Below are 26,602 nucleotides of genomic sequence, written 5' to 3'. Positions count from 1 at the left end.
AAAATTCTGAATGCGATGAAGTACTCGAATAGGAGCTGCACCAGCTCGACAGGCAGATGGAATAACCCCATGTCTTGCAGGTGGTGGTTCAGTTGGCTAGTACTAGCAGCGCAGAAGGAAGAGTGTTTGAAAATCGTAGAAATGATCTGAAACCCATACGCGGGGTGCGCCTCTCGCACCAATTGGCCGGGTCACATGATGTCTGAACCCCTCCCCTGCAGGCTGCCAGGGCTTCTCTCACACTATTTTGCCTCGTGGGACTGAAGGGATGCACGTCGCCGAAGAGCGGGTAGAAAAGTATGCACTAGAAGGAAGCGTGTTGGGTACAATTCTTTCGCCTGATGCCTTAGTTTCATCTCCGGCAGGAGGAGAGGGAATAGTTTCCGTTGCAGCAAGGGCGTGCTGTTCTAGAGAAGCAGGAGGTTGCGCATGTCCAGGCGGGCGAGGATGGCCTCGAGTAAATCCCACGCGGAAAACACGGTCCGAGCCGGCGACTGACAATTTGGCAACACGGGTTTCCCCGGAAAGTTGGCTGTGCTCAGGCCTACAGCACCTCTTTGTCTGAATCGCGGCGCGACATGGGAAACCGTCTTGTCACGAGGTCCCCCGGCAATTCCCTGCGGCTCAGCTTCATGGTCTCGAACCTTGTGACTTGGCGGCGGAAGTGTTGTGCCTGGGAATGCCGAAGACCAGGGCTTACATACCTACCGGAAAAGGATGATGGTAGCCACGGCGTAAAATCCGACACCCTTCATGCAGGTAATCTAATCAAGTCAAAAAAGGAAGTTGTCATGGGGGAAGTCATCAAAAGTGGGGTCCCGCTTGAACGGCTGCTATTAATAGGCAGCAGCAGCCAACCCTGGCCCTGAGAGATCTCCAGTAGGGGTATAAACTGACAACATCTTGACCATTCTCAAGCCTTCGTAGTGCAATACTATCCTTTGAGGGGTTGTAACAAAGAATGCCCAGACGGGCTGATCTTGGCTACTTGACAGTCCTCTGACATCCTCTGCCTATTTGTAGCTACTCTTATAAACGGAAGTAGATATATCCCCTCGTCCGTATATAGCCATGCGAGTGGCTCGCAGCATTCAGTCACTCCTTAAAGACATAATGACAGTGACTAAATAGTTTGTTATTACCTCCTAGTACTGCGTACCTCCAGCATATTTACCAACTCCTCCCGTCTCCAGTGTCTACTTTTTCCTGCTTCTCTTCCAACCCCATCCCCCTGGGAAACGCCACCAACCATCCACGGCAAAATCAAAGTTTAATATTCACTCAATCACTTGCCATCTGTAGCCTACACGTCAAAGAGTCTGCCAATAAATACCCAAAAAGACCCTTCCTCCCTTGACCGGGCCGGGGTAGCCTAGCGGTAGTAGTATTATTCCTATACTTAGAGGCAAGAGGCTTCAACTCCCTCTGCGGTCACTATTTTCTTTTTCTTCCATACTCCCTCCGCCCCCCACATGTTTCTTTTTCAACCAACGCGACTTATCTTCTTCCACCCATACGGCCAGTAGCTGAGAAGTGCAGTAATGAGCTTTAATACTCGTTTTGAATACACTGAGCTTTGTGATTCCAGTCTGTTTTGTCGCGAATCACAGAACAGAGATTGATATGCGTACATTACGAACACAATAACGATGACACAAACACCTCTTCCAAATCACTATAAGTATAAAGCTTGCAAATATGTACAGCTCTCAGTTAAGTCAAGGAGTTGAAGATCAGGACTAGATACGAACCATGCGGCTATCAATACGGATTTACTTTACTAAGGACCAGAGCACGTCAAGAAACAAAAATGGCCCGTGAATCATGAGCAGGCTTTGAGTTGGGGGAACGCGAAGTTCTCAGTTTTCATTACTAATGTTGGTTTATCTATAAATAGTAGTAGTCTTTATGTCATGAATTTCGTAAAATAGCTTATCGGACGAAGTGGCCGCCACCGCTGGCGCCCACCTGGTTGCCCGTCATCCAGCCGCTCTCGGGCAGGCAGCAGATGCCGACGACGCCGGCGACCTCCTCGAGGTAGCCGGGGCGGCCGCCGATGCTCTTGGCGAGGTCGAGCATCTCCTGGCTGTCGACGCCGGGGCGGGGCGTGGCGAGCGGGGTGAGGGCGTTCTGGGGCTTGAGGGTCTCCTTGATCTCCTCGGGCAGGCCCGAGTAGAGGCCGGTGTCCATGGGGCCGGGGCTCACGGTGTTGACGGTGGCGCGCTCGGCGAGCTCGCGGGCCCAGACGCGCGTCATGGCCTCGAGGGCGCCCTTGGTGCCGGCGTACGAGGTCTGGCCGAAGACGCCCCAGGTCGTCGTCGCGCTCGAGATGCTGACGATGCGGCCGGAGCGGTCCGTGGGCAGGTAGGGGAAGGCGGCCTTGATCAGCAGCGCGGGGCGCGGCAGTTGGTGTCGAACGTCTTCTGGAACAGGTCCAGGTCCAGCTCGTCGAGGCGCTGGCCGTTGACGGTGGCGGCGTTGTTGACGATGATGTCGATCTGGAACTTGCCGTCGGCGCCGGCGAAGTGGCCCTTGGCGGCGTCGACGATCTGCTGGGGACCCTCGACGGTGCTGAGGTCGGCCTTGACGGTCAGGGCCTTGACGCCGTACTTGGACTCGAAGTCCTTGGCCAGGGCCTGGGCCTTGGCGGTCGAGCCCTCGGTGGCGTAGTTGATGACCACATTGGCACCCCGGCTGGCGAAGTGTTCAGCGCAGGCGGCGCCGAAGCCTGTTGGAAAAGCTAGCGTCAGCGGATGGATGGATCACGATGCAGGCAAGAGCGACAATCTCGCACGAGACCAGGGTAGGGTGTTGGGTTGCATTCTGCACGTACTGCGAGAGGCGCCGGTGACAATGGCAAGCTTGCCTTCGAAAACTCTAAAAGGAGGAGCCATTATTTCGGTTGATAAGGGTAGTACCGAGAAGTGGTTTGAAAATACGAGGAAGGAGCAGAGCAGTTTGCGGCGTGGTATGGTATGTTAATGTTAATATCCCTCCCCTCCACGTGATGCTGAGTGTCGCGCCTCTTTTATACATATGCAGCATTGTTCCATCCTGAGCCCACCGCCCCTATTACTACCAGGAGAACCGGATGCCGCCCATCAAGAGTGGATGCTGGCGGGCGGGGACTGGCACTGGGTTGAAGGTGCAAGGGTCCTTCGTGGACAGGGATCCAGGGAGTATATCCTGCTAATGTCGCCTAGCCGACTAGCCTCGCCTGTACCCGCAGACACGTCAACTGGCCTGCCACCGCACCACACACACACACACACAAAAAAAAAAGTACTGTTGATCTCAATCTAGAACGGGTTTAATCTTGAAACGGCCGCGGTGTAGCACGATTCACGATCCGGATCAGCGCTTGGCCTGGGCCATCGCTACCAGACGGCACTATATCCTGGGCTAGCAGGTTAGGATGCGGAGGAACATTTCGGCCTGTCTCCTGTTTCAGTTACTTCTGCGCGCGAGCTGGTTGGCTCCTCCCGCCTTGTGCATGAAATTGGCATTTGTTCCGTCGGATGGGGGGAGGGGAGGTCCTAGGGAGGGCAAATCTACGGGACTATTATAGTATAGGCTCGTATTGTCATAGGTCGAGCCAAGTCGCCCTACAGTGGGTATAGGCCGGCCGGCTAAGTCAGAAGCAGTCTGGCTCGCTGGTTGAGACGGCCGGCACTCCGCTAGTCAGCTCCCCGATCCCTGAAGGACGTCTTCCCTCTGCTCAGAATGAGTGTAGGCCCGATTAAATTGGATTGAAAGATCTTATGTTTCGGGGTGGGATCATAACCCTTGGCGACTGCCGCCTGCATAATGCGCGGCTGTGGCACAACCCAGACTTCTTCGCGACGGGCCCCAGAATTGTGACTTTTGGCCGCATCTGGTTCGACGCTGGACTCTCCCCACCTGGGTAGCAGCGAGAGGCGCGACGGCGCCATCTGTATGGACGACGGCGTTGCATCGGGACTCGACAAGGCCGCCTTTGATTGCGGGACGGGGCTCGCTACTGGCAGCAAGAATGGGGAAAGTGTAGGGATTTCCGGTCGAAATTACACGGACTGGGATTGATCTGGCCAAGGTCCTTTTGGCCTGTTGCCTCCCGGCTGCCATCATGATCGTACAGTAGCATCATATCATTCAAGGCCCTGCAAGGCCCTGCAAGGCCCTGCACCTTGGACTTTTCCCCAGAGCCCTACAGACCATACATATTCCCTAGACATCCGTATCAGCCTGGTGTTGTTTGCTATGTGCATCTATTAGTCTTTCGTTGCTTCTTACGTTCCTTTTCTTCCCACTTCCCCAGCCAGCCAGCCAGCAGCAAGCCAAGCCCACCGTCGAGCATCGAAAACGAAGCCAGCCCGTCCTTTTAGTCATAACTGCAGACTGGCAACCCCGAACAAGATGGTCGCGGCAACGTCGAAAGATATGGCCTTAGCGGTCTTGGTACCGCTGCCATTGAACATCCTCACCATTGTCGCCCGATTCTGGATTCGGACGCAGCGAAAGGCCTGGGGCCCCGATGATTGGGCCATGGTGGCCACTATCGTGAGTTTTACTGGGTTCTCAGCGACCGCTACTTTGCCGGCCGGGACGAACAACACGAGAGAGAGCCTCCTTTTTTTTTTTTTTTACTAACACCACGAAAGCCCGTTTGGGTGGTTTCCCAGGTCGGAATGATCGGCATGGCCTGGAGCGGAGTCGGACAGCTTGATTCTACTTTGACAGCTCAGCAAAAGGCGAATTCCAACTTTGTAAGATCCAAGTATCATCTGCGCGGCGTTGGATCCCTCGACTGACAGAAGACGCACTTAGTGGTTTTACGTGTTCCAGGAGTTTTGGTGCTTCACGCTCGTGGCGCTGAAGTGGTCCCTGGGCTTCACGCTCCTCCGTATCGGCGACGGCAAGAAATGGGTGCAGGGCATCATCTACGCCTGTTTGGCTCTGGTGACCATCTGCACCGGCGGCACCGGCATGTACTTGTTCTTCCAATGCACGCCCGTCGAGTAAGTGTTGCCTGTTAACCGGCGAGCCCCCGATCAATGACCAAGGGAGTACTGACTGTGGCCAAAGGAAAAACTGGCTCCCCGAAACAGAGGGCACTTGCCAACCGCGTGAGATTCAAACTGCCTTGTCGTTCTTGGTCGCCGCCGTCTCCATCACGACAGACTGGATCTTTGCGATGCTGCCGTTTGCCCTGATTTGGAAGCTCCAGATGGGCGCGCGCGTCAAGGCTTCTGTGATTGGTCTGCTGGGATTGGGTATCTTGTGAGTTTCCTCTGCTCTTCTCCTCTCGGCCGTCTGTCATGACGAACTAACATGTTAAACTACCCAGTGCATCGATTGCGCCCATTGTGCGACTCAAGTACCTCCTCCTGATGAACGACGCCAGCAAGTTCTTGCAGGGTCTCGGCATCATCCTTGCCTGGGCGCAGGCCGAGGTGGGCATCGGTCTGCTGGTAGCGAACCTGCCCGCGTGCCGCCCGCTGCTCGAGAGTGCCATCGCCGCCTTTACGTCCACGATCAGCTCCAAGGACAAGTCCAAGACGGGGGCGACATCGGCGGCCGCGAAGAACAGCTACCTGGAACTCGGCGAGCGGGACCCGACCAAGAAGGGCAACAGCATGGCCAGCCGCGGGGGCGTGGAGACCAAAGTGTACGGGACCTACATCGGCGACGGCAGCAGCGAAAGCCTGCCGCAGCCCGCCGACAGCCGGGAGCGCATCGTGCACAAGCAGAGCCAGAACCAGATCCACGTGCAGACCGAGTTCGGCATGGAGTTCGAGAACAAGCAGCGCGGCAACAGCCACCACGGGCACGGGGCCTACTGAGCGGGCGAGCCGGAGCCGAGTGAGCGAGCGAGCGCGGGCCCATGCACAAAGCAATCTACGAGACTTCCTCTTCTTCCATGCTTTTTTTATTACCTTCTCTATCCCATTGAGCGCGGGATACATACAGACACGCACACAGATGCCTAACATACTACAACAACATAATCAAAAAGAATTGGAACCGTGGAAATGACGCAAACCACTCAATCAATCAATCCATCTATCAATCAGCGTGACTGAACTTTTCGGGGTGGCTTGGCCCGTAAGGCGCTGGCGGACGTGCACAGTTTGGTATTACGGTTTGTGCTAGCGTTTCACGCAATTGGATCTCCCAGCGTCTGATTGGATAAAAATAGTTGGTTCACCCCGTTGCACACTATATTCGGTGCACCTTTAGAACGCCCCTCCTAGCCATAGGGGGTTTAGCGTCCAGCTTAGTGCCCTACAGCCCTGGAGCCCTGCCCGTCAGCCCCTTAATAAGGCGGATCTGGAAATTTCCAGACTCTGGATCTCGACCAGGGCCCGGCCCCGTTGTTTCTCGTCTCATTCCGGCTTCCAACTCATGCCGTTACCTAATCTTCTCCAGAAGGATCAGCAGCCAGGCTCTGACCTGAGAACTCGAGATACACCGGCCGGCCCAGGGACAATCTCATCCTTTGCCTATTTTTATCGACTCCCGCAGCCTCTTGACTTGTAAAAATAGTAAAAATCAAGCACCATATGAGAAGGTTGCTACGATTTGTAGCAGCACTTTTTTTCTTCTTCAAATTTTTGTGTTTGGTTGTTATCCTGTTTGGGCTGTTCAGACTGGATGTGTGGTATGTTAGCAAGGTACGCTTCGGTACGGTGTATTCTGAGATCCGCCTACCGTAAAAGCTAGACTGATGTCGGAGAAAAGGCGGTTCGGGTCGGGTGTTGCTCGATGTGGAGATGTCTGCCCTGTCAGGGTGGTCCTTTCCTAGTGCTGGGCCGCTGGGGGGCGGAAAAGGGGTCATCTTCGTTCGATTCCCACCTCACCTCTTGACCGCTTACTGTTGGCTTCTGGATACGGTTCGTCACGGGGGCTTCAAGTCGCTACTTAGTATGCACTCAGTATGCACTCGATTTGCCCGATTTGGAATGGCCAGCCGGTAGCTATTTGCTTAGCCGTATATCAAAAGGTCTTTAGTCCCCGTGTGGTTATTTCGGTGTCCTGACGGCGCCCCTTTTAGCCTTGCAAATGTTACCGAGGGAAACGGGTGCGGCACGGCACCAAACAGGAGCAGCGCCGCCGGAGGTGGGCGTCGGCGCCCGCGGGTTAGTGCATGCAATTCACGCTGGAGCCGCCATACGCGCAGATCTCGTCCATCCCTCCCCCCCTCTCTTGCTTTCCTTCCTTCACTGAACGTACGGACGAGATGCGCCCGCCGCATAAGATTCCGGCCGGCATTCCTTACTCGCATTGTTTCGCGGCTTCACCACCGGTTCTGGTAATAAAGGTCGCCTATCTTCTTTCCCACCGTCTCCCAAACGTGTGTACGTACGCTCGTTCGGCAACTTTGGCTTGGCGTGATGCGTAGCGAGTCAGTTTACCTCAGGCATGACTCGCTCTCATAGTAGTAGCCGGCTGCCCGGACCAAAGACCGGGATGCGGTCGTTTTGGTGGGAACGACAGGGGGATACATAAAACCAGCCTGATATTTCTTGGCCCTCGCCATATCAGAAACTTGACTCCAAGCATAAAATCTCGCTGTCATTATGCAAAGAATATACCGTTGGGTTCCTAGTTATAACTTTTGCCAGTCCGTTTGTTCGACTATAAACGTACGTTTACTCGAATCATGCAAGTGAATGACGGCAATCTGCTCTTTGTGCGTCTTTCGTTTTTGTTGGGATTATTTGCTGTTGAATCGGAGTTGATAGACCAAAATAAAAAGATGATGGATGGATGTTGTTATGCCGGTAGTCGTTTAGTAAGCCACGCTGGGATGGAATTGACACCCTCTCAATACCCCTGAAGCGCTCACTTGCGCAGTGAACAAAACATGGCATTTGGTTCTTCTATCTGCCCCTTTAGCATCGAAATCAGGATCTGCCTCGGCCGCCTAAAGGCATGAGATTACCCGTGTAGTCTACCGACTTCCCCCTTGGGGCTGACAATCAAACGAAAGAATGATATCCTTGAGATCATCCAATGCAGGAGCCAGAGGTAGATCACTGTCGCCACGGGCTGCTCCGACTGGCTCGCTAACCCTCCCGAAGATGTTGTGCTTGCTGTGGCGGAAAGGAGGGAGGCTGGGGTTAGCCAGTAATTGCCTGCATATCTGTATTTGCAACCCCGAGACTACCACTTTTTGCCACAGCTTGGGTCAACATCTGGGTCCCTTTTCATCCTGAACTGCCCGACTCGCTCATAAATTCCCGCCTCTTGGAGCTCGGGCGTACGAGACCAAGCCCTCCGCGCTGCTCGCGCTGGGGGTGATCTGACGCTGCGTGCAAAATTGTAACAACAGGGCGCTTGCAGGGAGCAGGAAGATTCGCAACAGGACCAGCTCCAGACCTGTGCACCCATCCTACACGTCGGTAAAAGGGAGAGAGTCAGAAAGCGGCGGCCCAGTACCACAGTATGGTGTATTCGCCGTCGAAACCCAGCCTGGTTCCTGCAGAAGTCGGTTCGCCCGAAGTTACACTGCAGGTCCCAAGATGCCTGCACAAGACAGCCGTGAAGCTGCAGCGTCGCAATCTGGGTGGATAGTCGGCGCACAGATAATGAATGGGCTGGGTCGAACCAAGCAAGTCCACCCCGACGTGACCATTGTCGATCAGCTCGACATAACACAGCCCGAGGGGGCGGCGCGACGCAGGGGTTGGGAGTCTCGCCTCGCCTTCCTTCCTTCCTGCCCGGCCAGAGGAGGTCGGCGGAAAAGAAGACCCTGGAGCAGGCCAGGGCCCGGCAAGGTAGCAAGTGATGTCGCCGCATCTCCGACATCATCTCTGCTACCCCGACGAGGGCAAAGGAATGAGCCGGTCTTCTGCCGCGGGTAAGAGCGGCAGCGGAGTATGTGTAAAGTACGGTTTGCCGTCATCTTTCGGCCGAGTTTCGTTTTTGCCCCATGATGCGCCAGGTGCGAGGTCACCATGGTCGAGCTGAAAGAGGAAGTAAGTGTCTCGCGCGCAGTCGAAATCCCGAATGCGAGTAACCTAGACGGTAAAACGCGCTCCTGGTTTGTCCATGCGCGACGCGCCAGGTCTGAAAAGTCGATGTCGTGCAGCATTAGCCGCATATACACGTGGAAGTGCTATTTAGGTATATAACGGGAGCCCTCCCTTGGGCTGTTTTTGACAGCTGGCGGCACAATGGTGTTTGGGTTTCGGTCGACAAACAGGTCCAGCTTCGACGGTGATGTAACCGCATTGCTGTACGTACAACAAACAGCTTTGTCTTTTGGGCCTCCCTCCGCAGATCCTAGATCGATCCTGCTGGATGCTGCGAGAGTCTAGCGAAGAAATAGTTGTACTTGAGCCAGCGGCATACCTTGACGTCGTCACGGGGCGTCCATGGGAGACGCGAGATGGGGATCAGCTCTCAAGGCTTGGCAGCTCGGCCAGTATTGGCTTCAAGAGTCTTATGACCTTTTCCCCAACAGCGGCACAGCGCAACGCACGGAGAGTCCGCAGGCACGGCACTCTTATGCACAAGCCTTACGAAATCTGGGCTACCGCTTGGGCGGGATGCCTTCCTTCTATTGCAGAACCAGAGTAAGGAGCCAGCCGCGAGACTGCCAATGACAAGAACATACTATTGAAGCACGTCCCCAAAGATAACCTTTTGAAGCAACCCGGTCGTTTCTATTTCAGTCATTCCTCAACATAGCTCGAGTTGATGCGGATGCATCTACGTAATATAATAACTAGTCCTCTTAGCAATACCCTCTCAAGTAACGACCGTGGCTCGTGTCTCTCGAGCTGGAAATCACAATAAGACCTAAGCCCAGGCGTATATGTTGCCCCTGCACTGCATCATCCTAGAGCGTTGCGTTGATGCCTTAGGCACCATGCATCACGGCCTTCACCGTTGAATCCGATATCACATTCCGCAAGAAACAACAACATCTTCGGCGTTGCATTTTGCCACTTCAGGTTGCGTTCGGCTAACAAGAAAATTACCAGCAGTTGGTCGATTTCATGCAGCACTACGGCCCGAGCAGAGGGTTCGGTCCAAAATCGTTATCCGAATGCGACACCGACTATTATTGTTTAGCACATGCCTCGGTAATCTCCAAAGGAAAACAAAATTCCCGCCTCGCACTTGACAATGACTGAATCGTGCCTGGGTCCGGGGTTGAACGCAGCGGCGTGCCTTTTCCTTACTTTATCCAAGCGACGGCGCGGTTAACAGGCATCGGAACTGCACCAATGTGTTCCCCTTATCCCCATTGCACCGTTACAACTATCATGGCAATAATACTACGTCAGAGCGAAAGAGGGGTGTCTCAAGCATTCTGCTTTCCGGGCCGAAGACCCGCTAAAGCCGCAAATTCTCCCGGGATGGCTGTGATGGCAATTGCCCTTATGACGCACTTCGCCAAAATACCGTATGATCTAGATGTTGGACCTGTATTGAGAGACAGCCATTGCGCCTCAGATTTCTTCGTTTTACAGCCTGAGAAGTGAAAGAAAGCCATGCTCAAGCGTCAACGTGTTTTTCTTGATTAAGAGAACCATCCACAAGGTTTAACATCTAGGAACCATTGACGAACTTGGAGCTCCCTCGTATAGCTCTATTCCTTATTAGCTTCTCCTCTTGTCAGAAGGCTCATCTTGTGGTATCAAAAACAGGATGAGCAACATGGGGTTGAAACAAACGACAACCTGCGAAAAGAGAGTGAAGATGGTGAATCCCCCGAACAAGTGTTGTTGGCGGGCGGAAATGACGAGGGTTCGAACGAGCCGACTTCAACTTGTACCCCTTACCGCCCGTTCCCCCGCGTCATGAACTTCTACAGCCAAATGAACCTTAGCGGTCTGAAGTACGCCCATCTTTGCGGCGACACGAAAGGAGACCGACTGTTCGTTTTCGGGGTGCACACAGGCTATAGTGGCAGCACACCTCTGGGGACCCTCCCGGGCCTCATCCTACACAACGGGCTGAGCCATAAGGATCCGATCCTGGCGGGAGCTTGTGACGAGTCGCAGTGGGCGGCACGGGTCTATGCCTTCAACCTCAAGAGCATCATCCTCCTGCCGCCCGTCGAGGCAGCGCCGGAATCCAAAGAGATGGTGTCTGAGCTAATGACTACAACCACAAACGATGAGGGGGTGTTAGCTACCTATTCACCATAGAGGCCGGACAAGGCGACAAGATGGAACGCAGACGGTTCGAGTGGAGACAGTTCAAGAAGGGGAGCCAGCACGGGGCTGACAAGGACGGCTTCAAGCTGCTGTCCTTCAGTCCCAACACGGAGGATTCAGGGGAAAGCAGCACCGGCCCTTCCACTACAGCAGCAGCAGTAGTCACAGCGAAAAGTGCAGGCAGCGGCGCGCTGGCCATGATCACGTGGGCCAAACTCGGATCCAAGATTAACCACCCCCTTTCGCTAGAGTTCGCTGACGATACGGTTCCGGTCTTGTTTGGGGAGCGATGGACCCTCATGGTGGTTATTACTGCACTCAGGCTCTGGGCATTGCGCGTGAACGGGAGAGGGAAGAAATCGACCGTGGCCATTGTGGAGAAGATAAGGGGCAAATCGGCCACGTGAGACTTGTTTTGATTAGGTGATGCGGATCAAACAGGATGCAGGCTGTGCGGCGGTACACAATCATGTGTTCGATTCGGTCAAGAATTTGGACGGCTCTCATACAACATGAACCAGCTGTCATTGACTGAACAGCTCCTTCTACGCCTTTACTGATTCTACTCTTGGCTTGATAGAATCTGACCATACCTGTCTGTGCGTGCTCCTGACCCTGGTGTAGACCAACGCGTAATGTGACGGGTATAAACCCCATCGTCAGTATCACGTTGCAGTTGAATTAAGTAGTCGTGTCTGATAACACACATGGTTCTAAACAAATATTGGCTTGCCACTGGCGGGTTGTGTGAAAGGCAACCCAAAAGGTTTCTAGCAATTCGATGGAATAACGAGGTAAGTCATAGGAGACAGGTGCAAATGTCTAGCAAAGGCTGGGCAAGCCCTAATTTGCTCGTCAGGGGACCATAGTCCCATCAAGACCGGCATGATTATGTTCTTGAAGAGCAAGGTCGCCACGATATGCCAACTATCTCTGGTCATAGGTCCTGGGCCTGAAATTTTGATTTCAACAGCCTCGTATTAACAAATAACTACTGAATACCAGCGTTCTGATCCGGTATTACACTAAACGAGGGAGATAATGATGATTGATTCCCTAACAGGCGATGGTCAACAGTACTGTTGCTAAAAATAGGGACTCCAACAACCTTCACTTGATTATGCAGAGCATGTTGCAAGAAGAGTTAACAAAATGGCTTCTGGTTTACCGGCACTAAGCGATTTGTAGGTTCCTAGGCCATTCTGAGGTGAGACTGACGTAAGTCACTAGGGCTGAAGTCCGGTGAGACAGTCGTTATCCTTTTTTCCCGCTTTCTTCCCGTGTCGCTTTGCAATTCCTCCCCAAGGAAAAGGCTGGGCAAAGGTCAGACATGCGCAGAATGAACGACAGCCACCCTGCATGATTTCAATGCATTTCAATTCTCCGACAGTTCCTACATTAATTTGACTCAATAGTCTTGATTTTCAGCCAGAAAAGTATGTTTAAATGATAATAAGATTTTAGCTCGTGATGAGGCGCATCATGACATCAAAGCCGGTAATGCTAAGGCCCTAAACCGTTCAACACGGCATATGGTGCAAAAACAAGACGACCCGGTGCTACGGTCTAGGGATCGTAGCGGGACTAGCAGCGTAATCGTCGGCCTGGAATGCGAATGTTGTTACTCCGAACGGAAGGGATATGAACCGGCCTCTGCTCGATCCCAATAAACAACAACGGCCTCCTTTTCCTTTTGGGTCAGCTGAAATAATTTCACCCGCTCGAGCTGAACAACCCTTGACGCCACGCCTTGAGCACACCGCAGGACCGACATTCTTATTTGTTGCTTTTCACTCCCTGGCCTCACCAGCCATTTCTTGGCCCTCAGGCTGGGCGTTGTCGGATACGGGTTGAGACTGCTTGAGAATTATCGGATACGGGGGTTCAGTGTAATAAAAGGCGGCAACATCATCGACACGGTTTCCTCGATCAAGTATCAAAAGTCGAATCTAACGAAGTATATAACAGTCCAGCGGACCCCCGATTCTGGACGTGGAAAGAGATATTGAACAGCATCGAGCCTCCTTCCTCATTCTTTACTAGAAGCCAATTTTCCCAGCTTAGGCCACAATTTCCACCAAGAGTCTCCGAGAGATATACACCCATCCAGCACAAACCGTCCCCAATGGCTCCCATTATGAAGACCCTCCTCTTCCTCGCCGCCGCCCTCGGCGCCGTCGCGAACCCCATCCTCGGCAACGGCAACGGCGACCTCGCCGGCCGCGGCGACATCACGTGCGCCAACGTCCGGTGCGAGTACAAGTGCGACATGGTCGACGGCAAGCCCGTCTGCGTCCCCCCACCCTCGGAGCCCGAGCTGACGTGCGCCACGGTCCTCTGCCGCACCGGCACCGTGTGCCAGATGCAGGGCGGCAAGCCGGCGTGCGTGCCGGTCGCGGGAGGCGAGAAGTGCGGCAAGAACACCTGCGGAAAGGGCCAGTTCTGCTGCAACGCCAGCTGTGGCATCTGTGCGCCCAAGGGGGGCGCCTGTACTCAGCAGTTCTGCCAGGAGCCGGCGCAGCAGTAGACACCCTCCCTGACTTCTCAAGGTCGAAAGCGCGGCTGCAACACTGGCAGCAAAGGGTTGGTCAATCGAAAGGGCGGGGAATACAGGCTTGGATGCACAGAGGCTGCGTACGTATGATGATATGATGATTATAGGTTGGATGGAATAATTCGGGAGCATGCAGGGTCGTAGTGTCTAGCAAGGTATACACTGTTTATTTTACGAACGCATTCGACTTTCTTCGCTTCTCAGGGCACGGAATGAAGCGGGATTTTGGGAAAGGGGGGCTGAATCGGATCATATCTTCACTGCTGCCCAAGGACTTGATGTAACCCAGACGATATCTCCAGGATAATCGCGTTAGCTTGTGTACGAAGCTCTTGCTTCATACGAACTATACATGATCGATGATTGTCAGAATGCAACCAAAACGAGAGACATGGCTTGTGGTCTAGATGCTAGCAATCTGTAAATCTGTGTCACTGCTTGCCGGGTCAGACCAATAAGAGACACGATTATTCGCCACACTATAAATACGGATTCATCATTGGCCCCGAGGACTGCAACACATGTGCTTTTAGCAAGGATATTGCATCAGATACGATCACTGCATCTGCAGTCCTACCCAGCACTGAAACGAATTTGTACTTCCCATGAGAGAAAATAATGTCATCGGGTCTGCTTGCGCTGCTTCCTGAGAATATATATCTTCAGTTTGCCTTCGACTTTCTTTCAATTCATCGGAAGTCCGCTGATATTCTACTCTATCGCCTACGAACTTGTCATGGTTTTCTTCTATATCCCATGATTAGAATGGCATTTTCTGCTCCTACAACCGCTCTAGCGCTGGATGGCGGCGACCAGCGTGCTGATCCAAAAGGTGATATTGTTGCCTTCTCGCACGCGGAGACGCCCGTCCGTACCACGGACGTCACGTTGGAAGAATATCTACACTACGCCTCCATCACGCGCGCCGAGGAGAAAGTGGCTAACGAGAAGCATCGCGCCAGCAAGGGCCCATTTACCTGGAGGGGCCTCGTGCGCGACCGGCTCGCTAGAGGCTCGGGTGGTAGCCATGGCGGCGCTGCCGGGACAGCCCATGCCGACCACGGGGCCATAGAGGCGGAGTGGAAGAATGCCAGCCGTGCTGTTCGGACGGCTGGCTGGGGGAGCGCGTTCTATCTCATCGCCACAGACATCCTGGGTCCATCTCAAACACCGTGAGTACGCTGCACGAGCCAGTTATCCCATTGTCAGCGGGACCGATCTGACAGAGCCTATAGTTGGTCATTCTCTCAACTCGGATACGGCCCGGGATTTGCGCTGTACACTGTGTTTGGCGTCCTTTCGGGATAGTAAGTAGCGACAGTTATCGACTGTCCTCCTTTTATAGACACCTTTCCAATGCAAGCTGACCAAACGCTACCACACAGCTCCGGTTTGATCCTCTGGAGGCTGTTCATACAACTAGACTCGGATCGCTACCCGATGCGCAACTACGCCGATATATTCCACCGCGTCTTCGGGCCCGGCATGAAGCACTTCGTCAATATCACGCAGGCCGTCCAGCTGATCGCGGTCCTCGGCTTCGTCATCCTGCTGAACGGTCAAGGCATCGCGCAGATGGCGTATGGCCCCGACGGCTCCTACCCGGGCATCTGTTTCATCGCTTGCCTGGTCATCTTCACGGTAGCGGGCTTCGTCATCGGCCAGGTCCGCACTCTGCAGAGATACAGCTGGTTGGCCAATCTCGCGGTCTTCATAAACATTTTGGTCGTGTTTATAGTGTGAGTTCAAATCACGTCCTTGAAATACCAGGCTTTCTCGTACATGTTGTATGTTGACCCCTGATTCCCCGTAGCATGGGACTGGCTGCCAACTATGGGCCCAACTACAGTACCGTCATGGCCACCTTTGGACCCGAGTGGGAGCCCGGCCCGATCATGACCTTTGCTGGTACGCCGCCCGACGGATTCGCAACGGGGGGCACTGGCTTCGTGGCCGCCGTCAACGGCGTCAACCAGGCGCTGCTCTGCTACGGCGGCGCGGCGCTCTTCGTGTTCTTCCTGGCCGAGATGCGCCATCCCATGGACTTTTGGAAGAGCATCCTCTGCGCCCAGATCCTCATCTACGTTACCTATATCGTGTTCGGCATGGTGGTGTATCACTATCACGGCCAGTACACCTACGCTCCGGCCGTGCAAGGGGTGTCGGACTACAAGTGGCAGACTGCGTTGAACGTTATGAATCTCATCATGGGTCTCATCGCCTGCGGTCTGTTTGGTATGTCCACATTACTGTTTCTTCCATGCCCCTTTCCAAGCCTCTTCCCGTCTGATGGATTAATGTAGGCAACATCGGGGTAAAGATCGTCTACATCGAAGTGTTTGAGAAGTTGCTGCATTTCCCACCGATGCACACACCGCGCGGGAGGGTATGGTGGGCGCTCCTCTCACCGGCGTACTGGGTCCTGGGCTTTGTTCTCGCGGGGGCTATCCCGCAGTTCCCCCTGGTCTCGGGCCTTATCGGCGCCATCTTCGGCGTGGGCTTCACCTACATCCTGCCGGCTCTGGCGGCTTTGGGCTTCCGCCTCCGCAGGGATGCGATGCTGGAAGAGACGGAGAGGGTTCGACCCGGCCACGGGGGCCGTCAATTACATGGATGCCGGGGCCCGCCGGCTTGCGCGGGGCTTCATGAAGCGGCCCATCGTTAACCTTGCCCATTTGGTATATTTCCTCGGCGGTCTGGTCATATGTGGCTTGGGATGCTATGCTGCGATCATCCAGCTCATGGATGCATTTTCTAGCGGAGTGGCTACAAGCTTCACCTGCGACAGTCCCGTCTAAGCTACTAAGGGGCATAGAATGGTCAGGGGCCACTTGAAATCCTCTGCGAAGGTGTCTCCCTAAGACCGCGGTGGCTGTGTTTCTATTCCTTTGATTATCGACCGAAGGATTCGTAGTTGCAATTACATCGTCAGAAGCAGTGGGGAGCTTATCAAGAAGCGGGCCCTGTCAACGTTACTTCGTCATGGGCCATGATCGACGAATAGTCTCGACCCCGCGTGGAGACCCGTCCGGGGTCTTATCTACTTACCGAATCGGTCCAGAAGGCCGGGGTCAGTCCCGCAATAATAGTGACCGCACTGCATCGGTACTTGCTCCCGAAGAACTGAGGAGGGGTAGCCTAGGGTGCGGATGCAGCCCGACTTGCCCAGATCTCAAAGTTAGAAGGTAGATGGTGTACTTAAGGGCGCATGTATGACCGACGGATGATACCAGTGATCTTACTCTCGAAATCGTGATATAGTGATGTCGCGCTAATGATACGTGAGTTCAATAGGGCTACCAAGATGTTGTTGAGCGCCGTGGTTTTGGCGAGTCTATCGAGCGTAGCAGCTCAGCTCGTCATACAGCCCCAACACCGGAACAACACAAATGAAGTCTCAAGGACAATACCAATTGACGTTGACCACCTATTCGACAACCGCGGATTTGGTAAATCTGGAGGCGATGCCAACTTTGATGGCGCAGGTCGTGAGTAGACTCTACCGATCATTGTCAGAAGCGAGTGGGGATGGATGTGCTAATGTACGCGAAGGGTGCTATCCGGCCGAGTTCATGCCAGGGGAGACTTTGGTGTATGATGGCTTCAACTTCACCTTTCCCCAGTACCGATCATCTGGCAACGACAACGTCATCTCTGATGGCCAGACCATTGACGTGCCCAAAGGCCGCTATTTGCGTGTGTCCATGCTTGCCGCAGCCGAAGACGGGCTCGCCGAAGGCTCTATCAACGCGACGTACGAAGACGGCAGCATGACGCCGGCCCAGGTCCTAGTGCCCTCCTGGTGGAGCTGGCCGTACCCTTTCGGGGGCGACCTGGTCATGCCCTACCATTTCGCCAACCAGTCGGTCGACTACAACAGGTCGAACATCTTCCAGACGACCAATTGGCTCGACCCGACCAAAGACCTGACGTCGCTGACGCTGCCCATACCCAAGGGCGCGGGCAGCGGTGTCGGAGGTGGCGAGATCGAAACGAAGCTGCACATCTTCGCCATCTCGCTATTGCCAGTGACCGAGGAAGTACCGGAGGACGGAATGCCGCAGCTTGAAGTACAGTACGCGCGCACGACGCAGAAGTGGCTCGAGGGCACGAACAAGACCCAGATCGTCGAGGTCATTGTCAACAATGTCGGTTCTACTTGGCTCGTCTCCAATCAGACGGTAACCGTCTCTGTCGACTCTCCGGGCCTGACGACGGTGAGCCCTGTGGTGCTCAAGCGACTGCGACCGGGTGATCAGGTAATCGTGGAGGTTGGTGTGGTCAACAGCGACGGCGTAGCGGAAGGGTCGAAGGGTCCCGCGACCATCGTGCTACAAGCCGAGGACGGTAGTCAGATCGCCACACATGCGATCGATGCGACTTTTGGCATCGAGGACTACGAGCCAACATACGACTCCGTCTACGGCCACGAAGCCCCCAGAGTGGTTCAACAACGGCAAGTTCGGCATTTTCATCCACTGGGGCGTCTTCGCCGTCCCCGGCTGGGGCGACGTCGGCCCCCAAGAGTCGTACGCCGAATGGTACTGGTGGTACCTCAGCGACGCCGGCAAGGACAACTTCCGGCAGCACCACCTCGAGACCTACGGGCCCGACGTGGTCTACGACGACTTCATCGCCAACTTCACGGCCGAACACTTCTCCCCGCGCGACTGGGCCGACCTCTTCGCCGACAGCGGCGCGCAGTACTTCGTCCAGACGTCCAAGCACCACGACGGCTACGCCATCTTCGACGTGCCCGCGTCCATCACCGGCCGCACGTCGGTCGCGCTGACGCCGCATCGCGATATCCTCGGCGAGCTCTTCGCCGCTGCCCGCGAGCACCAGCCGCACCTGCATCCCGCCGCCTACTTCAGCTTGCCCGAGTGGTTCCACCCGGACTACGAGCCCCTGGGATTCGGCAGCTGGCCCGGCGGCAACGCGACGAACCCCTTTACGAACGACAGTCTGTCCTACACGGGCTACGTGCCCCTCGGCCCCGGCGGTAACAGCAGCAAGGCCGACTTCGTCGCAGACCTCATCGTGCCCGAAATGGACATCCTCGGCACCGACCCGCGCTACGAGGTCGAGATCATGTGGTGCGACATCGGCGGCCCGAACGCGACCGCCGCGTTCGCGGCGCGCTGGTACAACCACGCGGCGGCGGCGGGGCGGCAGGTCTCGATGAACGCGCGGTGCGGGCTGCCGGGCGACTTCGACACGCCCGAGTACGCGTCCTACCCGGCGGCGCAGCGGCGCAAGTGGGAGAGCAGCGCGGGCATGGACCCGTTCTCGTACGGATACAACCGGGCGACGCCCGACGCGGCGTACATGAACGCGAGCACCGTCGTGACTACGCTGCTGGACATCGTCAGCAAGAACGGCAACTTCTTGCTCGATATCGGGCCCACCGAGACGGGCGAGATCGTCGAGGTCGAGAGGAGGAATCTGCGGGAGGCGGGCGCGTGGATCAAGGACCATGCCGAGGCTGTCTTCAATACGACGTACTGGGGCGTCACGCCGCAGTACGTGGATGCGGCGGCGAATACGGATGTGCGGTTCACCATGACCATGGATGCGTTCTACATCAGTGTGCTGAACCAGACGACTGATGGTTCTGTGGAAATCCGGAACACTCCGATTCCATGGATTGAGACGGACAAAGTTACCATTGTTGGTGGTCAAATGGCGAGTCAGATAGTGAACGTGGAAAGCTTGGGAGAGAGTGGGATACGATTGAACATCACCCAGGAGATGTGGGAGGCGGACAAATGGGCATGGGTATTCAAAATCACGTATTGAACAACTTGGCGTCTGAGCCCAATCCTAGGTTTTGGAAGTTAGTTACACTCCGCTCGTACCACACATATTGGAGTCCCTAGTCCACCAAACCCATATCGCCGATGCGCGATGTGATATCATCGAAGTCTTCGGCAATGCTGCTATCATCTACGGTGGCGGTACCCACGACGGTCAGTCCAGCCGAAAAAGTGTTGGAATCGTGACTAGGAAGAACCGTTAGTGAATGTGAGGGCAGAATAAGAACAAGGAAAGAACTTGCTGCTTGTACGAGGATGGAACTTTCTGCTTTACCATAGCAAATGCGTCATCACGGATCCTGTCCAGCATTCTTTCGACCATGGTGTCCCTTGCGGCAACAGCCTCTGGTCCATTGACGACCAACACATCCGGTACCCGCCAGTTGGTGTAGATATTGCCATGAGTGGGTCGGACTTTGACTGCAGAGGGATGCTCCTCGACATAGTAATGGCAGAGTCGACAAGTAGGCTTGCTGGCACCGATGTACATCCACTCTTTGAAGAATCTCCTGGGGTGTATGCCACCCGAGGTCTGCAGCCAGTTTAGGAGGAGGATTTCCGAGTGCACGATGGGGCGAAACTTGGGGTTCTGGTACTGTTCTAGGATCCGGGCGTCGAGACCGAACCCTTGCAGATCCTCCACGGAGGCTCTGAATGTCTTGATGACCTGGGGTTCGCTCGCCATGCGCCCAATGATGCCGTTGGCCGTCCCGCTCTTGTTCCTGAAGACCCTCGGGTACTGCTGGCTAGAGAACACGTAAGACACCTTGAAGTTCTTGAAGAGACATGGCCACATTTTCCGCGCCTGGATCAAGAACCGAACAGAGACAGTATACGCTACCAGCCGGCTTATTGTATGCTGGAGATCCCACTCATTGCTTCGGTAACCTGGCAAGTTCCTGCCTTCTTGAGCCCTGTTGGCAATGAGCTCTCCTGCTGTGGACTTTTGGAACTGCTCAAGTTCGTCGATGACAGCTTGGGCCTCTGTGGCAACTATTTCCTAACGTGGTCAGCACTGCGGAGCCAATTCATATAGGATAGAGGCGGCCTTACACGTGGAGTCTGCCATCTCGCGATCCCCAAGATCAACCCGCATTGAAGACTCAACATCTGCGAGCCCGGCGGAGATTGTCATGTCTGCATCACATCGGGTTAGGTATTCCAGGTACCGAACCTAGCCTATACAGGAAGTCAATCGCCTACCGTCCTCAGACATGTTGTTCTTGCATATCGTACGGCAATCCCGCACTTGCCCCTGCAGCTGCCTAAAATAGGACTTGATTCGGGGCCTGTTGAATATCAAGACATCCTGATGTATCTTCGCACGTAGCGGCAGACGCCCACAGGATGCATTAAGCAGTCGATCAACCTTCATTAAAAGGTTCACGACATACTGCCGAGTCTTGTCAAGCTGCTCCGGCTTTTGTTGATTGACGGCGAACTTATACGTGACGGTGGCAGCATCATGATCATCCTGGAGGATCATGAAAGAGGTAACTGCGGTTCCACCCTTGACGTAGTCGCACAGATGTGCCAACTTGTACACAAAAGCGTGGAAGAACTGCCTTGGATCACGAGTGTCCAGTGATTCGGCGTGCGATGCGAACTCAGCAGTATTCCTAGTCGCAAAGTTCAGCGCTTCAAAAAGGATGATGGGCTCATAGAATTTATGCTGAACGCGAGGCGCCCAAGGGACTAGTTCTTCTGAACACTCGATGAGCTCATGTGCTTTGGACTAGGGACAAGATGGGTTTCACAAACGGGCGGTGCTGTCGTTGGACATGCTGCCTTCTCTGAGAACAGTATAAGGGCTTTAAGACAGTAGTTCTGTGAGATGGAACTGCTGGTCAGCCGTTTGATATGTTGCTGCTATAAACAGAGATTTTCTGACGCTGGCTGACAACTGAGCGACGGTAACCGTTAAGTATCACTGATCAACACTTCCATCGGGAATCAATCAGTACGGAAAGAAAACCGAACACCAACAGAACGCCTTGCGCGATTGCGAATTGAGGCCCACCATCCGCGACCGCAGAAAAGGCCTTCCATAGACGTCGAGCTGCACTGCCGTGGTTGCGGGGTGGATGCAAGAGGCCTACCACTTTCTGCAAAACCATCCAATCAACGTCGGAATATGCAAGCGTCGAAGCTCGACAATTACATTGGTGTCGAACCCTATTGGACAGTTTCGAGCTTCTGTGCGAGAACCTTCGGGGGGATTATGAGCCCGATTTGGCCGGGCCTCACGATACCGGTCAAAGCCAGGACATCGATTCGAGGCTAGGGGGACTGCAGAGAGGATCGGATAGATAACCATCGAATATGCTGGAGTAGCACAAGTTCTTGGGAAAGATTAGGGATACCGCAGTCATGCTGGATATAAATATCAGTGAGTGAGCGGCCTCCCACAGTAGTTCCACTCATCCTCAAGCCATGTCCCAATGGATCCCTTCCAGGACATGGATGACAGGTGCGCCCCTGGGGCCCAATCGCCTTCGCTGGCTTACTCGGTCATGGCCAGCAACACTATGACCGACTTCATAGATGATAGAGTGTTGGACTACGTGCCTGAGAATGGTAAGCGGCACTCTTCCTTGGTCTGGCTTGAGGCGAAAGCATCGTACTGATGAGAGACACAGGCAATGTCGTCCCCTCCCAATATACTGATTGGTGTCACCCTACTCTCGTAGGGCGGGACTTCTGGACAGAGGAACCTCTGACGCAGTTTCTCGAACAGTCGTTTGGGCATCCTGTATCTCCCAACACCAGCTCATCCGAGGACAGCTTGGATATTCCTGAAACCCTTCATTTCGAAGAGGTGTCGGAACTTGACATGGCTACTGCTGCTGCTGCGAGCTTGCTCATGCCGACCGCACCTTACATCCCAAACATGCCATACGGCCATGCCAGCTCCTCGGCATAGTCAGGGAGTCCAACATCTGGATTAAGCCCTGGCCATTGCAATGCTGGCCAGGCCTCTTTGGATGTGGCATCGCCTGTGGCAATATCGAACATACCCCAAAATGGTGACGTAGATGACCCTTCTTCGGACAAGGACTGGAACGGTATGTGGTTTCCTGGTCCGGAAGTTGCCTGTATTCCTTGATTGACTTGTCTTCAGGCGTTGTTAGACCTGGCTATCGTTATTGTTGCAAGGATTGGCACAAGCGAGGCAGAAACCACAAGTAAGCAAAACACGCCCCACGAATCATCACGAGCCTTACCTCATGAGTGCACAGCAGACACAAGAAGCTCCACGACAGGCCCCTCTGGTGTAGGGCTCAGGCATCGTGCAGTTACTGTGCCCCGTACGAAAAAGAGATGACGAAGCACTACTGGGCACACCACCGGAAATGGGCCAAAGACAACGGCATTCCTCCGATGCATACAAACTGCCCCGTTTGCGACAAACGTCTGGCTAGGAGAGATTACCTGAAGAGGCATTTGAGGAGTCATCCAGACTGCAAGGCCGGCATGGAACGTCGTAGGAGCTCTTCATGATTGGCTGGTGGTTCAACGAGATCGAGGTCTGCTGTGGCTTGAAACTGGCGAGAAAAGTCCTTGTCATTGGAGTCATTAGGTAACTGAAATTGCTCAATTGATATTCTGTTCGGGGGTCACCGAAACCTTGGCGTTGGTCGTGCAGAAAGTGCAGTGCTGAGCAGGCCCCGAAGCAGCAAAGGCCATCTGCTAATGCCGGCTTCCACAAGTGGCTCCAGTTGCTAAACAGCCTAGAGCCGAGCCTTCGTCTTGGATGATGCGACCATTTCTCTTGTTGTCGGATGATTTGCGTTGGCAGGCACCAGATGACTCGATGGACTTGGAGGCTGGCGGGAAACCCAAAAGCGCATCGAAAGATGAGATGGGGATTTGACATGACAGGTCTTGACAGGCCTTGACGTGTGGTCTGGTGGGAGGAGAGGACGGGCGGACGGGTATCGCGCATTGCATACATGCATAATCCGGGGTCTCTGCTCCATTGCGCGCTGGTATGCGCGTAGGGAGTCGCCTAGTGCATTCTTGGCACTGCGCTCTTTTGCATCTTGCGGAGCATGGAATCCACAATCCCGCATCATTCAAGCAACGGGGCAAATTCATGGTCCTGGGATTTTTTGCCATGTGAGACGCGACAAGCACCCTTTCGTAACCAAAACGAAACCTGATCGCCTGACCCTGTGTATTGACCGATATATTTACCGTTGATGCTGCCTTTTCTCTAACAAATTGATATTGCATATTAAAAGGGAGCGGCTCTCGACTCTCGACTCTTTCTTGTACCACTGATTGATACCGAATCAACCAACTGCGCATACCCAATTCTTCGGTCGGGGACGATAAGGTTAGGCATTTTATTAGATTCAGCGCCATCGGGAGACATCATCAATTATCAGGGGAACACCGATCCAGGGTTCAACGCCAACGCCAATCGACTCAATTTCCCTCGCACGACTTCGAAACTATACCTACACGGGAGAGACATCGCCAGAAAGAGATATTTATTTTGGGTTGCCTGGGGGCAAATATTGTGGCAAGATGCCCGGTAATCACAGTCGCAGCAGCCCGTCGCCCGACGGCTTGTCGTCGTCGCTTCGCCGCCGCCACATACCGACCCTCACGACGAGCTCGTCGTGCTCTTCGTTTCAAGACATGGCCCGGACGAGAAAGCTGCGGATGCTGGTCGCAGCGAACGGTCAGCGAGATGTGGCATACGCCCAGGCCATTGCCGTCAGGCTCCTGAAAGACACACAGGTCGAGACACGTGCCCTCGTCGACGAAGTCCCCACGCGCCTGACGCACGACATTATCGTGATGGAGAATCGAAGTCTGGCGACACTAGCGATCGACGCGGACCAGAGAACACGGGAGGCTATAGAGTCGGCGAGACAGACGTCGTACGAATTGGTGGACTGGGCAGACATTCTGGTCCTGGCGCCCATCGATGCCGACCATTTGGCCAAGATGATGAGTGGAATTGCCGATACTTTACTGCTCGAGATCCTGCGAGCTTGGGATGTCTCCAAGAAGATTCTTTTAGTACCAGGCATGTCAATACAAATGTGGGAGAACCCCATGACCAAGAAGCAGCTGTCCAAGATCAAGAGGAAGTGGACCTGGGTGAAGGTGATGTCGCCAATTCTCTGGCAATACGATGGGGCTGCGCCCTTGAAACGTATGGTTTCCTGGGACGGCTTCAATGACCTTGTTGGCATCATCAAGAACCAGGCAGAGCTTCTGAGTCTCGGCCACGACGTCGAAGTCGCAGCTCAGCAAGCACTGCATACCTCACAACCTAACCGGGTAGCCACTGCGCTCCCTCCGGAGATCTGGACACTTATCTTTGACTACGTTGGAGACTGGGAGCTTGCCCAGGCACTTGGTGTCTACACAAGTCTCAAAGCCCCGAAAGAATGGCAGACCGATCGCACTCGCCTAACCGACCCTATCGCGATTTATATGAACGAGCTCGAGTGGTTGATCTTATCCTGTCCTGGGTCCGATGCAATCTGCCGCAAACTTTCCCAGGCACCCCATGACCTGCGTTACATATCGTCCCTGGCAGTCAAGCTCATCATCAAATTCTCCCAGACCGAGGTGCTGACGTATCTCGAGACCAACTTGAGCAAGGAGGCGTTCTGGGCCTCTTTCAGCTCCAAACTTTTGCCCAACAAGGCCTCCGGAGTCTACGGTAGAATCGATATTCTCGATTGGTGGAATACATCTCCGTCTTTCTTGAAGAAAGAGTACGACACCGAAGCATTGGACAATGCATCCCGAATGGGATATATACATATACTGGACTGGTGGCGAGACTCGGGCTTGCCGTTGAAATACACTGATCAGGCCCTAGAGTCGGCTTCTGCCCGAGGCCACCTGCTGGTCCTCGAATGGTGGCGTGACCTTGCAGAGCAGGATGACAATATCGTGCTGAAGCCAGGTCGCAGCTTGCTGCAAGCTGCCCAGTCCGGCCAAACTGCGGTGCTCAGATGGTGGGAATCATCAGGCATTCCAGTCGCACACGGAGAGGGTGTCTGCAAGATTGCCAGCGCGCATGGTCATACCGCTGTGCTGGACACCTGGCGGGAACTGAAGGGCGACAAGCTCTCCTTCGATGCCTACGTCCTGGTCGCTCCGACCCGACAGGGACACGTCAACGTCCTCGAGTGGTGGAAACAGTACGCCCGAGGTGAGCAGGCCGGCGATGGCAGGACGCACCGGGTCGAGTACAAGACTTGCGACATTGAGGAGGCGCTGGAAGACGCCATTGGCGACGACAGGCCTGTCCGGGTCTGGTGGGCCAGGAACGGTCTGAATCTCGGTCTGGGCACAAGCGAATGGATGAAGACGAAATGTTTATAGAAACCAGAATGAAACAAGCACCGCAGCTGACCGATTGTGTATCTAGATTAGCAGATTGTTAATAGAAGCCAATTGAAGCTCTGGCGAATCGCTTAATATGCAGTCTTAATTGATAGCGACATCATTGCCGGTTCCGTAGCCGATTGTCAAGATGCTGCAGGCCGTCGATCGGGTCGGGTCGAGGGAAGTGACCCAGACGGTCTGACCTAATGCATATTTGAACCAGATTTACCGAGAAGACGCCATGTCTCTCAATTGTGTTGCAGCAACCTGTTATCATTTCAAGCGACTGCATGGCCTGAGAAGATCACGAGAATGAAAATCCGGAGCCGATGTTTTAGATGGGCTTGTGCTACTCGTGGCCATCAAGCGAGGGCAATAAACATTATCTCGTCTACACTCAGAGTACACGATCTTTTGTCACCCATACCTGCTGCGGCTGCGGCTGCGTCCGCCCTGTGAATACAAGGCGATTCTGGCTTTGTCGGGTCAGCCTAGCTGCTCCAGCTCTTGCCAAAGACAACACATACTTGATCAGTCTGTGACATCTATATTAAGCGAACATGTGAGTGTAACAGCTCACTTCCTGACATGGTTGAGTCTACGGTGTGCTTGTATGGTCAGGGATGTCGACCCAGAAGTGAATATACCCGAGCAAGATCTATGTTCAACAATTGGACTGCGGCTCCTGTTCATCTACCCACCGCACATAGAAGCACACG

General features: G+C 54.3%; 10 protein-coding genes across 10 annotated transcripts; 7 read left to right on the top strand and 3 right to left on the bottom strand.

The window, feature by feature from the left end:
- Positions 1-1,932: 1,932 nt before the first annotated feature.
- PG997_005957 (3-oxoacyl-reductase) lies at positions 1,933-2,894 on the bottom strand (the record flags this gene model as incomplete). The annotated part of the gene is made up of 3 exons (XM_066810272.1): positions 1,933-2,379; positions 2,400-2,728; positions 2,834-2,894. The coding sequence occupies 3 exons, from the start codon at positions 2,892-2,894 to the stop codon at positions 1,933-1,935; spliced, it is 837 nt and encodes a 278-aa protein (XP_066669195.1).
- A 1,501-nt stretch (positions 2,895-4,395) lies between these two features.
- On the top strand, positions 4,396-5,822 carry PG997_005956 (uncharacterized protein; the record flags this gene model as incomplete). Its single annotated transcript, XM_066810271.1, has 5 exons — positions 4,396-4,539; positions 4,641-4,745; positions 4,807-4,997; positions 5,065-5,259; positions 5,327-5,822. 5 exons carry the CDS (start codon positions 4,396-4,398, stop codon positions 5,820-5,822), a joined length of 1,131 nt encoding a protein of 376 aa, XP_066669194.1.
- A 3,117-nt stretch (positions 5,823-8,939) lies between these two features.
- On the top strand, positions 8,940-9,564 carry PG997_005955 (uncharacterized protein; the record flags this gene model as incomplete). The annotated part of the gene is made up of 2 exons (XM_066810270.1): positions 8,940-8,960; positions 9,238-9,564. The coding sequence occupies 2 exons, from the start codon at positions 8,940-8,942 to the stop codon at positions 9,562-9,564; spliced, it is 348 nt and encodes a 115-aa protein (XP_066669193.1).
- A 1,229-nt stretch (positions 9,565-10,793) lies between these two features.
- Positions 10,794-11,560, top strand: PG997_005954 (uncharacterized protein; the record flags this gene model as incomplete). The annotated part of the gene is made up of 2 exons (XM_066810269.1): positions 10,794-11,122; positions 11,176-11,560. 2 exons carry the CDS (start codon positions 10,794-10,796, stop codon positions 11,558-11,560), a joined length of 714 nt encoding a protein of 237 aa, XP_066669192.1.
- Positions 11,561-12,943: 1,383 nt separating this feature from the next.
- On the bottom strand, positions 12,944-13,960 carry PG997_005953 (uncharacterized protein; the record flags this gene model as incomplete). Its single annotated transcript, XM_066810268.1, has 3 exons — positions 12,944-13,077; positions 13,299-13,783; positions 13,887-13,960. The coding sequence occupies 3 exons, from the start codon at positions 13,958-13,960 to the stop codon at positions 12,944-12,946; spliced, it is 693 nt and encodes a 230-aa protein (XP_066669191.1).
- A 512-nt stretch (positions 13,961-14,472) lies between these two features.
- PG997_005952 (uncharacterized protein) lies at positions 14,473-16,372 on the top strand (the record flags this gene model as incomplete). The annotated part of the gene is made up of 5 exons (XM_066810267.1): positions 14,473-14,879; positions 14,943-15,014; positions 15,093-15,446; positions 15,521-15,942; positions 16,011-16,372. 5 exons carry the CDS (start codon positions 14,473-14,475, stop codon positions 16,370-16,372), a joined length of 1,617 nt encoding a protein of 538 aa, XP_066669190.1.
- A 639-nt stretch (positions 16,373-17,011) lies between these two features.
- On the top strand, positions 17,012-19,506 carry PG997_005951 (glycoside hydrolase family 29 protein; the record flags this gene model as incomplete). Its single annotated transcript, XM_066810266.1, has 3 exons — positions 17,012-17,195; positions 17,227-18,125; positions 18,151-19,506. 3 exons carry the CDS (start codon positions 17,012-17,014, stop codon positions 19,504-19,506), a joined length of 2,439 nt encoding a protein of 812 aa, XP_066669189.1.
- A 76-nt stretch (positions 19,507-19,582) lies between these two features.
- PG997_005950 (uncharacterized protein) lies at positions 19,583-21,306 on the bottom strand (the record flags this gene model as incomplete). Its single annotated transcript, XM_066810265.1, has 6 exons — positions 19,583-19,709; positions 19,775-20,516; positions 20,577-20,660; positions 20,727-20,812; positions 20,918-21,227; positions 21,285-21,306. 6 exons carry the CDS (start codon positions 21,304-21,306, stop codon positions 19,583-19,585), a joined length of 1,371 nt encoding a protein of 456 aa, XP_066669188.1.
- A 745-nt stretch (positions 21,307-22,051) lies between these two features.
- Positions 22,052-22,446, top strand: PG997_005949 (uncharacterized protein; the record flags this gene model as incomplete). Its single annotated transcript, XM_066810264.1, has 2 exons — positions 22,052-22,100; positions 22,163-22,446. 2 exons carry the CDS (start codon positions 22,052-22,054, stop codon positions 22,444-22,446), a joined length of 333 nt encoding a protein of 110 aa, XP_066669187.1.
- Positions 22,447-24,056: 1,610 nt separating this feature from the next.
- On the top strand, positions 24,057-25,880 carry PG997_005948 (uncharacterized protein; the record flags this gene model as incomplete). The annotated part of the gene is made up of 1 exon (XM_066810263.1): positions 24,057-25,880. One exon carries the CDS (start codon positions 24,057-24,059, stop codon positions 25,878-25,880), a length of 1,824 nt encoding a protein of 607 aa, XP_066669186.1.
- Positions 25,881-26,602: the final 722 nt, after the last annotated feature.

Source organism: Apiospora hydei (assembly GCF_038363865.1).
Source record: "Apiospora hydei strain CBS 114990 chromosome Unknown utg000005l_segment0_segment0, whole genome shotgun sequence".
Taxonomy (NCBI): domain Eukaryota; kingdom Fungi; phylum Ascomycota; class Sordariomycetes; order Amphisphaeriales; family Apiosporaceae; genus Apiospora; species Apiospora hydei.
This window is presented reverse-complemented; position numbering and strand designations above follow the sequence as displayed.